At 37.5% G+C, this 16,940-nt stretch overlaps 1 protein-coding gene across 1 annotated transcript in view; it reads right to left on the bottom strand.

The window, feature by feature from the left end:
- Nucleotides 1–1,181: 1,181 nt before the first annotated feature.
- Nucleotides 1,182–16,940, bottom strand: part of LOC104075605 (calcium-activated potassium channel subunit alpha-1-like) — a gene marked incomplete at its 3' end in the record, with an annotated part of 73,445 nt that continues 57,686 nt past the window's right edge. The window contains exons 5-7 of the mRNA XM_009576163.1: nt 7,785–7,908; nt 4,606–4,830; nt 1,182–1,374 (exon numbers count right to left, since the gene is read on the bottom strand). Of these exons, the coding sequence (XP_009574458.1) occupies nt 1,182–1,374; nt 4,606–4,830; nt 7,785–7,908 (542 nt within the window). The remainder of the gene's footprint in view (nt 1,375–4,605; nt 4,831–7,784; nt 7,909–16,940) is intronic.

The following is a 16,940-nucleotide window of genomic DNA, read 5'->3' on the forward strand; positions in this document are numbered from 1 at the left end:
TTGAAAAAACACTTCCTTCCTGTTCTCTAAATCTACTTGTTATCCAGAGAACTATCCAATCTGACTTTGAAAATTTTAAAACTTTTAGTTTCCTCGTACAATTTAATTCCAGTATTAAATTCCACAGTTTTATTGCTGATTCTAAGAAAGAATTTTTCAAGAAGTTTCCGTATTCAAGAAGTTACACCGCTGCCTCTGATTTTTGGCTCATCATTCCTATTTCCTGATTAGAGTGTAAAGAGGAGAAACTGAACTTAATCTTAGTTCTCACAGAACTTGAGGGAAAACTATCTCTACGTCAGGCTCACGGGGAAATTGCAAACCAAAGCACTATCCTTTCTACACCTACATTTATAGCAGGGCTAGATCCACAGGGAACATGTACTGCAGCACTTAATAGGTTTATCAAAGGTAGGACTTCAGCTGCATAAGCTAGAGGACTCTTCAGGGATGGCAAGATGATTGTTTTTACACTGATGGTCTTTGCCAGGGTGCTTATGACTGCTTTGAAGCTGCTTTACACAGGCACAGTTGGTGTAAAATAGCCTTTGGCTACCTATGAAACAGTCCCCTACTCTCAGCAAAGACTGATGGATTTTGTTCAATGTCCTTAAATGGGACGAGTACATGTCAAACCATGGGAAGAAATCAGCTTTGAGTTAATTCTAAGTGGCTTTTTGAGCAAGAAGGCACAGGAACTATAAAGACAATTTAAAATTCGTGTTCTTTTTATTTTTCTTTTTGGCTTGTATTACTCAGCTTTTTTTCTCTGTGGTTGCAATGTGCCTTACATAAAAAAGAAATCTTGTTAGACAGTGGGTTCAGGTATTCCAAAGTGAGTATGAGTTAGCTTTGGCTATGTAACAGCAATTGTCCTGGTAAGAAAGGTGCAGAGCAGGGCAGGGTGAGAAAGCAATAACTTTATATATTTTTTAGGAAAATTTTAAGATGAGAAAAAATGCCAGTTTCATGTTCATTCACTTTTCCTCTGCCAGATGTGCTTTGTGATGTAGCAGAGAAACTAGATGACTGTCCCCTTAAAAGCCATCATACCAATCAGCAGGTTTAACTGTCAAGCAAGCTGATGTAGGGCTCTTTGAATTACTGAGTGAGGGATATTCTTCCTGCCAGGTCCTGTCCCCTGCAGGCACTGCAAAGAAGTATTATAGGGCAGTCCTTACCTTGGGAATTAGCCTGCAAGACCCCAATGCTGTCATCAAACTGCATAGATTTGATGTTGAGTGACGCCAAGATGCATTCCTTGTCCTGCAGCGAAGCATCATCAATATTATTCTGATTGGCTGACAGGATAACGCACATGTCGCAGAGGTTGATGTTGACAGCCCTTAAATCAGCCCGACTTAATGGTGTACCCTTCGGCACAGAGAAAAAAAGGGGAGGGGCGGGCAGGAGAGGAAAAAAAGAAAAACAAATTAAAGATTGAGAAGGAGCTTTGGGAAATTATTTAACAAGTATCTTTTTTATGCTCTGACATTAAGCTGGTCTAACTATGTGCCAGGGAATAGGAGATGTGTGCTAATCTAAAGGGTAGTTGGTGCTGATGGCAGCATTTTAGGTTCAGTCTCAATACTCAGTCAAGCTATTACTAACAAACAAGAAACAGGAATAATGCCAGCATTCTACATCTCATAAGTGACTTGAAATTGTCTTGATTTAAGTTGCTATCATGTGGGAACCTCTGGCTCTCTGAATATAACAAGGGGTGTGTTTTAAATGTCTATTTATCTACTACCAAGTCACAATGGTCTTGGGCAAAAGAATAGCAATTTAAACAGGAAAGCATTATGTGTCTTACACATTTGAAATGCAATCAGGATAAAGCTACTTTTTTGTACCTGAAGCAATACACAAAAAAGGTTAATCCTTTTCAATGCATGTTTTTGGTGCTTCTAGAAGGAAAACACCCTGATCTTTAAAGTTGTGTGATTAAACCCTTTGAAACAGAAGCACAACTTTATCTTAATGAGCACAACTCATGCAACATTCCCCGCTTCCACATTCTCAATCAGAGAATGCAATAATTAAAATGAAATGTTGTGGTAGTCCGTGGGTTTTTTCATAGTTAACACAAATGAGAGATGACACTTAACCCATTATGTTTTGTTTAAAGATAACACTTGCCTTTCACATCCAACAGTCCACATCTCTAGTCATAGAATATTAAGTGTATGTCACAGGGGCTGCGAGGTCCAGGAAAAAAAAGATTTTTTTATGGAAATTAGATTCTGCTCTGCTGCCTCCCATAGTTTGGTACCCAAAAAACCTAATGATCATGAGGAACTAAGCTGCCCCCTTGTCACACAGCGACTTTCATAAAACCGAGTCAAGACCCTACTCTTCTGTCTCCTAATCACTCATGGTGAACGTCTCCTGAACTCCACTGAGAATACTCAATGCAAAAGTGAATTTAAAATGCACAAAGTGAAGGCAGAGCTCAATTCTTATTCAGTGATTGCCATCTAGTTTCAGATACCAGCCTCACTATTCCACGTTACTTTCAATAATTTGAGGCATGAAACCTTGTGGAAAACAGTATATATTGAACAGACATGATTTAGTTATAAAGTACTCAAAAGTTAGGATATGATTATTCCTGCCACCTTAATTCTGCCCTTTGTGTCTGTACTGTGCACCAAGTGAAGCAGGATTCCTGTGGGGAAAAATAATATGCAATCATGTAATTAATTAAAGGCTTAGTCCTAATTATTTTATGCAAAGGGATAGAATTAAGGCTGCCTGAGGATATTTAAAATTGGCATTTGCCTACTTTTTAAGAGCTTACTCAGCAGCTTAAATGCCTCTTTTAATACAAACTTTAAATGAAATTTCCACTTTTTTTTTAAACCAGAACAAATGTTTTTATATTCAGCTGTAACCACATCCCCATCAGATATCAGCAGCACGTTTTACCTCGTGAACCAAAGCACAGAGAAGTAGGAAATGAGTGGCCTCCCTTTACCACATGATTCCTACCAGTATGATCCAGAAACTTTAGTAGACTTTTAAATTAGTATAATTAGATCAGAATAATGCTGATATTTTTAACTTTATATCGCCATTTTGAACCAGATAGGCTGAAAAAAAAAGAAGAAAAAGCAGTAATAAAGTCTGTGTGGTCTTCAGTACCCTTGATTACTGTGTAAGATACAATTTCTTTACATATTCTGTATTTTTAAAGGTGCTTTAACTAACTATTTAAGCTGTTTAACTTGAAATTAGTCCAAAACTACTCTAAATTTGGGTGCAAAATGATTGAGGAATGTAAAGATGGTGTATTTCCTTAATGCCTCTTCGGAATTCAGAATCGAAACTTTATAAATATGCATTATAATAATGGATACACATTATATATTGGATAGTTTGGAAGTAGTATCTGGCTTCTATTCTGCTCCGCAGTTCAATATATTATTAATTTAATTCTGATTCCTTAGTCTTTAGCCTTCACAGTGACTGGAATTAAAAGGGATTGGCAGGAAGAGGAGGATATTAACTGACCAAATCTGATATTGACACCATTTTTGTGACAGCAGAGAATCTTGTGACACCATCTGTTGGATCAGTTTACAGAAAAAAAGCCATGGGCTAACACTAAAACTGCATTTACAGTAACAAAGACCTACAGCCTGAATTAATCAGAAGCGACGGCAGTCTTTCCATTCTGTAGCTATTTTCCCAATTATTCAGTTTAGGTTATATCCATCATTGATTTATTTAGTTTTAACTGCTGAAATGTAATCATTAAGAACTGGTAAATTCATAATTTTTCATTCCGACAAAAACATACAAACTAACTTTACTCTGTAACGTACAAAGCACTCTCTTTCATACTTACACCACGGGCTCGTTTCCCTTCTGCCTACATCTTTGTGGGTCATTTAATAGCTATGACCACCTATGATCACTAGCTTGGAGGGCTTCATTTGTTTGTCCCAGAGCTCGTGTTTCTACATTTTGGGCACACGAGTGAATGATAATGATATATAGGAGAAAAAGGACCTCTGAATTGTGGTTTTAGTGGTTGCCCCTACTAAAATCAATAGGAGCTTTGCATCGATTTCAAAAGGGTCAGGGTTTTGCCATACTTCCATACATGAGTATGGTAGGACTCTGAACTGAAATGCCGTGGCAATGTTCCTTATAAAGTAGGCCAGCCTACAGGAATTTTTTATGAATATAGATAGATATTATGCACGTAGAGTAACAGTAATTTTTTTCAAAGGTTTTGTGGGTATAAATACATAAATAATGTCATAAATAACTACTGTCATTCTGTCAGGGAAATCACAACATCAGAACTGGCTACATGCAGTGCACTACAGTGAATGTTCGATATATAACACAGCTAATACATTTGATGGCAGCTGAAATTCATCCGGTGAGGAGGATGAGGAACCGAACACTGCAGCAAGTATCTTCTAATAAGGTCTCACAGGGCTGTGTTTTCATAGACACAGTAAAGGGAAAATCTAAGTCCTCAGGCCTATAAGTAGACAAAAGTAAAAAAGCCTAAGATCAAAGTCAATGTGAATCTGTCCACTTGGTGTCCTAAATAACAAAGTATCAATAATATGGCTTTGGACTTACAGGCAAGATTGAAACCTTGGGGAAGTTATGCAGTGTCTCCCATTCCCTTCTCAGGTATTCAAGTGAACCCACAAACACAATGTGTTTGAGTTCATGGTAGTGAAAGTTGCTGGCTCGTAATGGCATCACTAAATTTCTTAATCCAATCAAAGCAGATTTAACATCCCCAAATATGCAAACGACTACATGCCCACTTAAAACTGTCATCGCTGCTTCGCTTCGAGTCTAAAAAGAAAAACAAACCAAAAAGACAAGGGAGAAATGAAACAAAGGGAAGCTTAAATCATATATTGAGTTTTAAACCAGGAAAAACACAACTGTAAATATTGTTCATGCACAAAGAAGCAGTTTGATAATAGCTGTTCATTTTACCCTTATTTATCCTTCATTAAACGTGCTCAGCAGAAGAAAATTTTGTTCTTGTTTGCAAATCCTTCAGTGTTTGGGAAGACATTGTACTGAATCACATTCTGGTCCTATATCTGCTTCTACACATGTGGATTAAGACTCTGGTTACAATCAAAGTACTATGGGTTTAGCTAAGAACAGAATTTGATCTACTATGCGTTTAGCCATTAGACGGATTATAGAAAAGAGATGCAAAACCATGCCTTAGCTGACGAGTGACTAGTGGAGCTTTTTCAGGACCAATTTAAAAAGGAAAATGTGAGTGCCCAATGATCTTAGTAGGGCTTTGTGGTATTACACACATCTTGTGAATTGAGGACCATATTCTCTTAGAGTCAAAGTTCTTATTTTAGGACAAGCTGCTACTGCCCTGAGAAGCAATCAGAGAACACTCTACACTGCTCTGCTTTACAATGGATGCCCACCATACTCCACAGAGCTTCTCTCAGTAACAAAAAACTACTGTGCCAGATCGTGACTAATACTAACTTTTCAGGCCCACTGGACTTCCTGAGTTGTTGAATAGATAGAAGGAAAAAAGTCTCATGGAGAACATTTGAATGATATTCAGAATTATCTTCTTGTCTCAGTGACAAGAATAAATTTTTGCACTAGTTTCATCAGTGGTAATGTCAGTTGAGCAGGCAACTCAAACACTAAGATGATTAAATAAAGTCATTAGGAAAAAATGACCTTCGTTTCTGGAGTCAGTCTTAGCATTATTGCACTCCATCAAATAGCTGCAGATCCACTGATATCATATTGCCAAGAAGTTGTACACTCAGTACCATTACATAGAAGTTTTGCCAATTAATAAAACTAAGACAATGGTGAACTACAAAATTTTCCCTTCACTTATCCATAGTATATGTCCTTTCTCTAACTTATGGAAGCATGACAATGTGCAATACAGATTGGAATATGCAGCAGAGGTGTTCACTATGTAAGAAGAACGGAAACTCTGAGTAGAAGTTTTCTCATCAGTTAAAAAATACATGAGCTTTCAATTTCTCTGAGACAATTAGACTGATTTTCATACAACTCTAGCAAGAGAGTGGTCTTGGCCCTTCAAACAGCAGAAGACATGAGCGAATGCTCAGGTGAAGCATGTAAGTTGTCCCATGCCTCTGCCTATGGGTCTGGAATACTCAGACTTTACAAGACAGAGACCAAGTCTTGAAAGAAATTATGTAAAAAATGTCACTCTATAGTCATTGATCTGTATGTAGCCACATACATTTGACTGCATGTCAAAAAAAGTTCTTACGACCTGACACTGCTGGAACCTTGCAGGGCCAAAACAGGCCTTGGGCAGAAAAATGAATTCTTTTCTGATTGAGGCATTATCAAGTATCAATTAGAAGACAACCTGGGAAATCCCATTGTCTTCAAATTATGTACTAATTTGTACTTGTGTGGTCTCTAAGGACAGCGTTAAATTTGCATGGATACGAATGCAGACATAAATTGTGGACTGTGAGTTTGAAAAGGGGTAGGGAAGCATTTTGCTGACAGTGTCTTTATTGGTGATGATGCATGAAGCAGAAAGAACCTGGTCAGACTTACAGATTCACAGGCTAGTAGGGGGAAAAACTGACATGGCATCACCAAGAGATGATAAATGAGGCACCCCACAGCGTCATTTTTGGAGAAACACTTTTCAAAGTGGGACAACATGTAAAGGTTGTCTGCTAAAATGTGTTTAGAGCATGAAGGCAGATTTCTATCTCTGTCTATTACAAAGTACTGTACAGCAGGGCTGCCTCTCCTTGCCCGATGAATACATATAAATGCATACTATTTAAAGCTGTTCAACCAAACTCCGACTCACAGCTCAGTCTCTAGAATTTGGAATTTACTTGCTTGACTGTTTAAACACCGATATTGCAATTCCAGGCAATGTCATGGTTATTACAGAAACCCCTGAGGAGAAGTGGAGACAAGCTTTTCACCCCTGATGCTAGAATAAACTGGGGCTGTCACCATCGTCGGCTACACCACACCACAGTGCAGGAAAATCTAAGAGAGCAGACTCAGGAAAAGCTTTATGAAGTGCGACAAAGTGAAGATCCACCAGGGAGTTCATTTCAAATATCATCAGTTTTGCATATAAGATCTGGAGTTAGTTGCTTGTTACTCTTAGGTATGAGTACATGAACACAAGTGGCACAAACTTTCACCGAGCAAAATAGACTGTGATAGGCCTTCTAATTATTTTTAATGACTTGAGTCAGTTTGATGGTTTCCCCAGTTAAACAAACAAAACAAACATAGACTAGGCTCACTGCAACATGCTTGAAAGGCAGAGTAGTAGTACTACTTACTCTGGCCTATTTGGGCATCTTGAAATGTTGGAAATTGAGAGAGAAGTTCTAAGAGAGCAAAATTCACATAAATAAATAAGAGATAATGCAAAGCAACACTTGCCTGTATTAGAATCATTACTGCCTTGTGTAAAGAGATAAAAGGGGTATGTAAACATTTAAATATTTCCAATCTTAATTCTCTAAAGATTTAAACTCAATATGCAAATTTAAGCTTATGAAAAAGAAATTCTCTATTTTGGACCAATTTTTATTGTTGCATTTGGCATACAGATTTATATAATCACAATTCTTTAACCAAAATGCTAGCTTTGATTTCACCATGCTGTGTTTCTGATTTCAATATGCTGGATTTAATGATAGTAGAGATTAATTTATTAATCTATTAGACATCAGTTCTATGGTTCAGATAACCTCTTTTCAAACACAACAATCATCAATACCTACCAAAATGACCTTTTCAATGTCCTTGGCTGGACACCAATGAAACATCCCTGTAGAGTCGTATTTTTTCACATTGGCATCCATATTGTCAATCTGCTCATTGCCAGGAATTAACAAGGGGTCATGCCTGGGGAAAAACAAGTTGAGGACAACACAAGTGGAAAATATTATGAATTATGGATGGAAAGATATCCCAAGAGCTGTGTACAAAGAGGTATAAAAGTAAAAAAATGAAATGTATTTACACTTTTAACATGCTTTCAATGTGAACACTTTTAAACAAAAGCTGAAAAGAAAAAAAGTTAATTTTTAAATTTTGGGTGCAGTTTCAAAGATTTTCTATACTCTTTCTACACCAATAACCATTTAATTTTAAACAGGGCTTTCTGACACTATCACATCCATAAAATTTTTTTTTCTTTCCAGTTTCACCCCTCCAAAATAAATATCGGAGTTGCTGTTAGCATCTGCAATGAAGTAGAAGGGAGAGGAACAGAACCCCATGCTGACTGACTGGCACAAGTACGGAAAGCCAATTACTTGCTTTTACCACATACAACTTCTGACGTGATGCTCTTCGCAGTAAAAGCTTTAACAGGCTGCACTTTAAATATTTTAGCAATTTGCCCAATCATATTTTGCTTTCCCAAACTGAAGCCCTTTAAAGATTCAACAGTATGTCATTTTAGAGCAGACTGACTAACAAATGCCCACATCTGGAGCACATGATTTTAATACCAAACAACAATGTCCATTTTCTTGGACAACTCTACCTGTGATAACCTTCTAAGTGTTTTTGCAGCAAGATTTTAAAGCACAAGGCTTCTCAAAGGAGAAGCAAATAACAGACATTTTTGTAAACTTGCTCTCCAGCAATATAGTTACATCTAAGCACAAACACATACAGTTCTTTAATTTATGTGCTAAAATCAAACATTAAGCTAAGTACTAAGTGACTCCAACACTCTCAGATGCTAGTGAGGACCCCTAAGTAACTGCATTATAGAAGAGCATTAGACAGAGGACCGTGTTTACAAGGCACAGGGTAAGCTGACCCTAAAATCTTAAATTCAAGGAAGGAAAAGAGCTTTGTCTGGCAAAACTACAGTCTTTACTTAAGGTTTTTGTCATGAATGCTTGAAATATCCTGATACAGAATTGTAACATTTCAAAGAAGAAAATATTTGCAATATAGGATTATGCTAAGTACTCTGAGACAAGGAGCTGAATTTTAAAGTAGTTTGCCTTTTGAAGTCTGTTAAAGAAATGCCTATATTGGCTGAACTCTCAAAACTGGAAAGTTTACTCCTTTTAAAGCATATGAGCCAGCAGACTGTGGTAAGAACCTCTCTTCTACATTGTCTACTAAAGCAGACTTTGAACACTGTGTATGATATAGATTAATTTACCCTGAATATAGTATGATAAGTTACCATTCCTAAAAAAGTTATGCTTACGTGCCTAAGAAAGGGATAATCTCTAATTCCACCAGGGTGATTAATGTGTGTAATTTTATAGCCACTGATTATATATCCATTGAAATCAGTGGAAGAATTCTCATTCATTTCACTCAAACAGGATCAACTCCATATAAAGTCACTTAAAAGAATTTGAGAAACTATTAATACAATGTTCCATTTAAACCAGAATCTTTTGATGCTTTAAGAAAAAGCAATGCACTACATGGCAAAGGCATAAGTCAGACTCATCTGGAAAAAAAACCACTATGTTTTCAAAGCTTTTTTACATTCACTCAACAGAGATACAGCTCAGTGCATTTCACTATCAACGCGCTGGCAGCAGAGGACTCTCTAGGGGACTACCTGGAGTCTCTGACCCTACTCCAGGTTTAGTCATGAAAGGCCTTGCGTAAGTGTGCTCCCTCTTCTGTGGGAAGCAGAGGTGACTTCTTGGTGCAAAAGCTGTACCAAAGGTTTTTTTTGTGGGTTTTTTGGTATTTTTTAAAAATTTCTAGAAAAATATCTAGACTCTGCATTCGCTTACTCCATTCATCAGCGAGCTGCAGCCATGGTAGTTTTGGCTGAGAGCTAACTGTGATGCTGTTCATAGGGCACTCCTTGCTGCTCAGAGTTGCATGTGGTACAGTAAGGTCTGCAAGCATGGATACAATTCCATTTGAAGGTTGCACTAATGTTCAGACAACACTTAGTGGTACTCTGTCCTAGCTATTTTTTCTGATGGAATGTGTTAGTTATGTGTTTCAAAATAAGAAATTTTGCCAAAAGGTTAGGAATCTTCAGGAGCTTCCACTGTGAAAAGTTTTTCTTTCTGTTTTGGTTTTTTTTCCCCCTAAACTTTCACAGGACATTTCTCCACCAGCCTTTTGTAGCACAGCACTGAAACAAAAGCAAAATTCACTGACCAAATCTCCTCCTTTTTCTTTCAGAAATTAGATGCATATAGGAAGGAATTTTCCTTTTCCCTTTCCCTTCATCAGAGAAACTATAATAAATCAATTTGTAAAAAATGCCACATTCTAATTTTCTAATCAGTGTTTCTTTTCTGCTCTGAGATTTAAAACAAAATAGATCACCTGAAGCTTTCACGCAAATGAGTATTTAGCAATAGTCTAATCCCAGTCACAGAAATGATACAAATTGAAAGGAATCTTATAACAAAGCAAGTGATAACAGATATCTGACATTAACTACCTTGAAGTCTGAGGCAATTTTTTGTGTGTGTGTGCTTAAAGCCTAGCGCAGTTCTCTTTTGGGTAAGGGTCTTGCATCCTAAAAGGGAATATTCAAAGTAGCTTGTACCAAAGATTTATTAGAATTTTACCTTGATACTTTATTTTCTAGTTATCTTAGGTTTAAACAGAAGTGTGCTATGGAAGGGGCGGAGAATGTAAATCATCAGCTATAACTCCCTATTGAAATTTTAGGTAACAAATTGTGATTTTTTAAAAAAATTTAATTTTTTTTTAAATCAACACATGCACTTATTTGCAATATGATAAACTGTTTGGATCCTCTGTTTCACTGCTTTGAGTACAGCAAGTGGGAGCCTTAAAAGAAGCAAACAGGATGGATCACACAACTAGAAAGTATGCTAACAGACACTGTCGTAGTACTTTTACTCTAGGAGAATGGATTATTGCCTGAGAAGGAAACCATGATAAGACTAGCCACGCTTTGTGTTTTTTATGATTTTTTACATGTATATGTGTTTATTAAATTTCAATCTTCTGGGCTAAGCTACTATTTTAATCTCTCTTTAACCAATGATTTTTCATTCTCAGTAAAGCGTGGAGGTTGAAAACTGTTTACTACTAGGTCCAGCTTTGTCCTCAGATGTTAGAAGATACGCTTATGTACTTAAAACCTGAATTGATCTTTGGCCTTTTTTTCTTCTTTTTTAGAAACCATGGTCATTTTATGAAGTAATACAGTAATAAAATAGTATTACTACTTTGGACACACACACTCTCATTAATCTGACGATCTAAACCTGTTTTGCAAATACTAAAAATTAATTAATACAGACACACAGAGGCCAAGGCTGTCAAATCTGCCTAAGGGGTTTGGACACCCTCTTCCCATTAAAATTCATATTACACAAAGCATTACAGTTGTTGCCCTCACAGCCAAATCATGGACTGAATGTTTCTAGAGCCTCTCTGCCCCCCTCACCCTTGAAGATGGCCCTGTCAAGCCATGCTTGACTCACATTGGCAGGTTACTGTGGAAATGCTTGTATTAGTGCTGCAGCTATTATGTTCTCCAGGGCTGTAAAGTCATCTGCTTGAAAAATTCAAATTATAGGAAGAAAACCATCTTCTACCAATTAAAATCCATAGTGTTTGTTTTAATTGAGATGTTGGCTATTATGGCTTGCAGTGACCAAAGCATTTGGTCATTCCAGCTAGGAAAAGACAGCATGTACAGCATGCATGGGAGAAAAGGAGCAAAAGTTAATTTTCCCTCATCCATAACCCCCGTTTAAAAATAGCTTCTCTGGTTCTTATGGCAGATATTACATATGCATGACTTAAAATGAAGAGCAAAATACCATCTTTTCAAGGTTTTGAAAAGCATATAATGCCACTTATGATCAATTAAACTTGAAAACAACGCGAAATGCCATGCTACAGCTGCAACCCCAAAAAGCCTGCCTGGAAGACAACAGCCTAAAGCAAAACCATAAATCCCACTTCCAGCAAACCTATTGCGAAGAAGTCAACATTACATTTTAAAGAGCGCTGCTTTCCTAGCACACATTTATAACTACTGCAAACTTATTTACTTGGAGTTTTTGAGTCTGGAACTTCTGAGTAATGACTGGGGACACACAGAACTGAAAAGACCATTTGGGACCAAATGGCTGCCTCATTAAATGACTGTTCTTCAGCATATTCTTGGATTCTGTCACCTTTGTCTTAACCCTCTTGCTATCATTCACACACAATTTTGAGCATTAAAGTAATATACCCTCATTGATCTGCAGTGGAACTGCTCCTTATGTTGAGCACTGGGAATGAGAATTGCTGTATGATGAGTAGGGACCCTGGTATTGTTTGAAAATAAACTGTAATCTGTTAGTCTTTGCACATCACACTAAAACAATGTCTTGGCTACTTTTTATTCTGCCCTGCAATAACATTCTCCTTATATAAAATCAACGGCAAAACACCCCTGGGAACAGCACAACTCCTCTTTAACCTCCTCTGTGTTTGTTAAAGTCTGCAATTATGCCTTTCTCAGGTAGATATACTATATTTGGATTTTGCCCACAAAGAGATGTTTAGCAGTCTACTGCTTGAGATTTGGGGTCTTCAAACTCTCCTTGTGTGTGGGCCAGGAATTTTGAGTTTTCCCGACTTTGGATGTGGATGTGTGTTCTCGAGTGTATGCACACACATACGTAATTTTAGGAGGAAGAAGTGGGTTTGCTGAAGGTAAGATAGAAACTGAAGACACACTAGAGAATGTCTCATGCCTTTGAAATTTCTCCTACAACTACCCTAACAAATTGTGGCAATTAACATGCTGTTAGTGTTAGATGTATGCAGCCAGTGCAGGTGCTAATAATTGAAAAAGCATTTAGAGCTTTTACACCCTGACTGAATATTTCATGATGTGCTGCATGTTTCACTATTTACTCAGTGGGCCTCTGTCACTTCAATCTTCTCTGACTGCTTTGACTGGTGCTATAAAGCTCAACCAAGACAGAGTGACGGCTTGTCACAGGCAAACTCCACTGACTCCGGCAGCTCGCTGGGACTAGCTGTGAAGGTTGTCACGACATTCTGATGGAATTCAGCAAATGTTTTGTGACTAATACACCCAACATTTGTCGGCTACCATTAGCCATTCCCTGTGACCCTCTGTGTGGATGGCGTTAAGTTGTAATGAGAATTTGTTGCCTATGTATGTTACACTAATGACACACTCTTACTGATCCTTCCTTTCACAGGTTAATCAGCAACGAAATTTGTAAGGATTCAGTGCCCAGATGCACAGGGCTTTAGAGAAGAAAACCCAGTGCGACAGAGAAAGAAAACCTGCAGTTTATTGTTAAATGCTTTCATTGTCATATTCAGAAACTATCCTAATATTGGCTACAATCTCACACTGTCTGACTTTTTCCCTAAATCTACAAAGAAGAATTTATCTAATACAGTAGTTGGTACCTAGTGCCCTGTGCAAGCTTATGGGCTGAATTACAGTGCTTTCTTCTTCTTTCCCTCTCTCTCTGCCCAGAGGTCGTTGAAGTTTTTTTTTATCCTCAGAAGCCTTACTGAAGAGTTCACGTTAATTATCAAGACTACTAAGGACACTGATATAGAGCTGTTTACTGTAAGAATCTTGCTCATTAAAGTATTTTGATACCTCAGGACATGCTGAGAATATGCTTCTAAAGCATGAATCTTCCTTACATAGAAAAGTAACAAAATAGTTAACTTTTAGACTTTTATATGAGCAATTTAATGAGAGGGAGACAAGGCACACAGCCAATGTATCTTCTGGTTTTAATATTTCCCATTTATATCTACTCAAGCTGCAGAACTAGCAATCTTTGAGGGGTAGAAGAATGTACCTGAAGAAATAATTTTTCATTTGTAAAAAAATAAACCCACAGTGAAGTGACATCATAAAATATAAGAGTGTTTTTTGCCACTTAAATGAAGTGTGTAGCCTTTATACCTTATGATAAAAGCTACCACTTTCGCAAGTCAAAGTTTATAAGAATACGTTATTTCCTTTAAACCCAGTTTAAAGCTGAAGAGTTTTTTTTTTCCATTGCCTTGATCTGAGTGGATCTTCTGTTACCCTTAACTTTATAAAAAAAGCCTGTTGATTTTTTCTGCTGGAAAATTCTCCTCTTCTTTCCTGACACTGCTTTCTCATCTCAAAAACACTTGTGCAAGATTTCACAGTACTCTAAAAAAAAAAAAAATCTGATACTGTTCTATTCCCATGGTTTATAGCACAACTACAAACGGTAGCAACAGTTAGAGGGCTAACATATACCACCCGCTATCATTCAAATTTTTTCATTCTATAACCTTGTTAAAAACAGGTCTAAGATAACACAGTGATTACTGAGCTACTCCCTGTTGCTCATGTTGGTTGTAGTGAACTTGTAAAACAGAAGCAGAAAGTGAAATCTGCTGTTAAATACCTGCTGTGTTGCAGCTTAGTTATCATTGCATATTAGCACTGCATAAAGTTAGCCTTGTAAATCCTTAACAAAGGGTGTAAATTTTAGAGTACATGATGGAAATCTCCAAAGCTGAGGGACATAAATATAAACCATTATTATGGTTAACCAGTGAGCTTTCACCTCTTCAAACCTTACCTTCATGCCTGGTTTAGGGGAGTCATGGAAAATGATCACATTGAACTTATTTTACCAGTTTTTGCTTGAGAAATGTTCCCCTCCAGACCTCCTATCACTTTTTTTGGTTCCTGTGAGAAAGCTCAGAGTTTCAGCTCATGGAAGGGCAGCACTACAATGGCAGGGGCAACACAAATTCATCCTGAGTCGCACTTAGCAGAAATGTGTGTGTACATTTGAGTGTATGTAGCTGGGTGGGCAATGAGGAGACAAATGTGCACAGCCATTGTTCATATACTTAGAATACTATACCCAGCTTCAGGAAAAAAGACAGGAGGTTCCCTCCTCAACTTCAGATAAATAATCTCATTAGGTTTCCAGAAACATATGCCAAAAAGCTCAATTTTTTCTGTGTCACTTAGCTGGGTGTTGACAATCTCTGAGCAAGTTTTATAGTTTGGTTGGGAACTATTTTAGACCCTTGATCAAGAAAAATCCTCAGGCTTATGAAATTCTCCTTGGCAACATACTGAAAACCCAGCGTCCTCTGATGCCTCTGATTCTTATGTGATCAGGGACACTAATGATAATGACCCTTTGCTGAGTATGCTACTTGTCTAGAGGCCTATGTCAACTACACCACTACATTCAGAGTGGACAGGGACAAACTATTTGTTTGCTCTTCAGGCCCCTTGGGCCCTGTCATATGCTATTTGTTCTTGCATTAAGAGGTAGTTTGACTCAGCTGGGCTGACATTTCCTTCAAGTCAGTGTATTCCGCTCATGCAGTAGCAGCTACCAAAGCATTAAGTGCGGACTTGAGCCCCAGCAACAATCCTTTTAAGTGGCTTTTTTGATTCATATTCAGGGCTTTTCACATTTTTATTGTGAATTTTATTCTGGAATCCAAAATGACACATTTTTTTAAAAACTAGCTTTGCTATTTGATATTCGGGCGACATAGCCTCCTCATTTTTAACATGGCTGTTCATCAATAACATGCATGAAAACCTGTGACTATGAGATGATGAACAGGTGACTTGATATCACTGCATGACACCAGAGGCATCAAATGGTTCTACTTTTCTTCTCTGTCTCGTGGAGAAGGAGACCTGATATGTGATTACTCTGCTACTCACACCTTTTCTTCCTTTTCCTTCCACTTCCTATCTTAATTTTACTTTTTACTGTAATAGGATTTCCTTGTGTTCACATCTCCACAGAAGTATCCGTTTTTTTCTGTTGGAGTTTAAGTTATTTTTAAATAATACCCCTGTTCTCGTGGGTTTAATGGGACAGACTTCTGTTGATATAAACCAGGTAGAAATAACCATGACAATGCAGAGTATTTTTCTAGTTAATTTGCATTTGTAGCTATAGTTGGAATTTGAAGAATTTGTTTCTGATTGATTAGATTCTTCCAGTATTGCATCAGTGTGATTCTGCTCATGTCATTTGATGCGATGCAGGATTCAGTTGGAACAGTGACTTTCTAAATGTGAATCTAGACCATTTGTGATGTATACAAAGAACATGTATATATGTACCATCTATTTATTTCAGTTAGTAATTTATTGGTATTTAGAGACAATAACATCAAAAAGATGACATTGAAAAGATGTCTTCAATCTATCTATCCGGATCATATAGTAATACAGCTTTCTACGGTAATACAGCTTTCTACTTACGTGTGAGTAAACCTCAAAAATTCCCACTTTCTGACCAGGTCTAAATAAGCTCCTGTCAGACCTCTTGTCATGATGTCCCAGGGAATCCCTATGATATAGCTTCTATCCTCTCTTCTACTCCAGTGATAGCAGAAGTCATAAAGTTTTATCTCATGGCCTAATACCCTCTTCCCTGACTTGCCCCAGCCACTGTGGAAATCTAAAATTTACACAGCATTTTCAACATTATCTTAACTGTAGGGCTGCTCAGAAAGTGATTCTAAAGTCACAACTCTCATTACAATTTATAAATGAACTGTTCACATATTCCTCCTTTACATGCTCCACACTTCTTGTCCTCCAGGCCCCCTCTAGATCCAGGACCACAGCTGAGGAAAAGTCTGCAAAGTAAGCCAGCTGTTTCTGTGGGAGGGCCAGGGGTGAGGCTGGCTTTGAAAAGGAGATTTTAAAGTAAATCTAAGAAAAATACTGCAAAGATAAATATCAGTGACAGACATGACAGTGCTTTAGCTGTTTACCTCTTGTGTACTTTTAGCTGACATACACTAAAGATTTCTGGGCAGGAAAGCAAGTACCTGTCACTTTAGGTAATTTACGAGGATACAAAATAGCAGATAATACAGCCCACCTTTGTTTATCGGAAAGGAGAAAAGCATTTGGCCATTGCACA

Source organism: Fulmarus glacialis, unplaced genomic scaffold, assembly GCF_000690835.1.
Source record: "Fulmarus glacialis isolate BGI_N327 unplaced genomic scaffold, ASM69083v1 scaffold15504, whole genome shotgun sequence".
Taxonomy (NCBI): Eukaryota; Metazoa; Chordata; class Aves; order Procellariiformes; family Procellariidae; genus Fulmarus; species Fulmarus glacialis.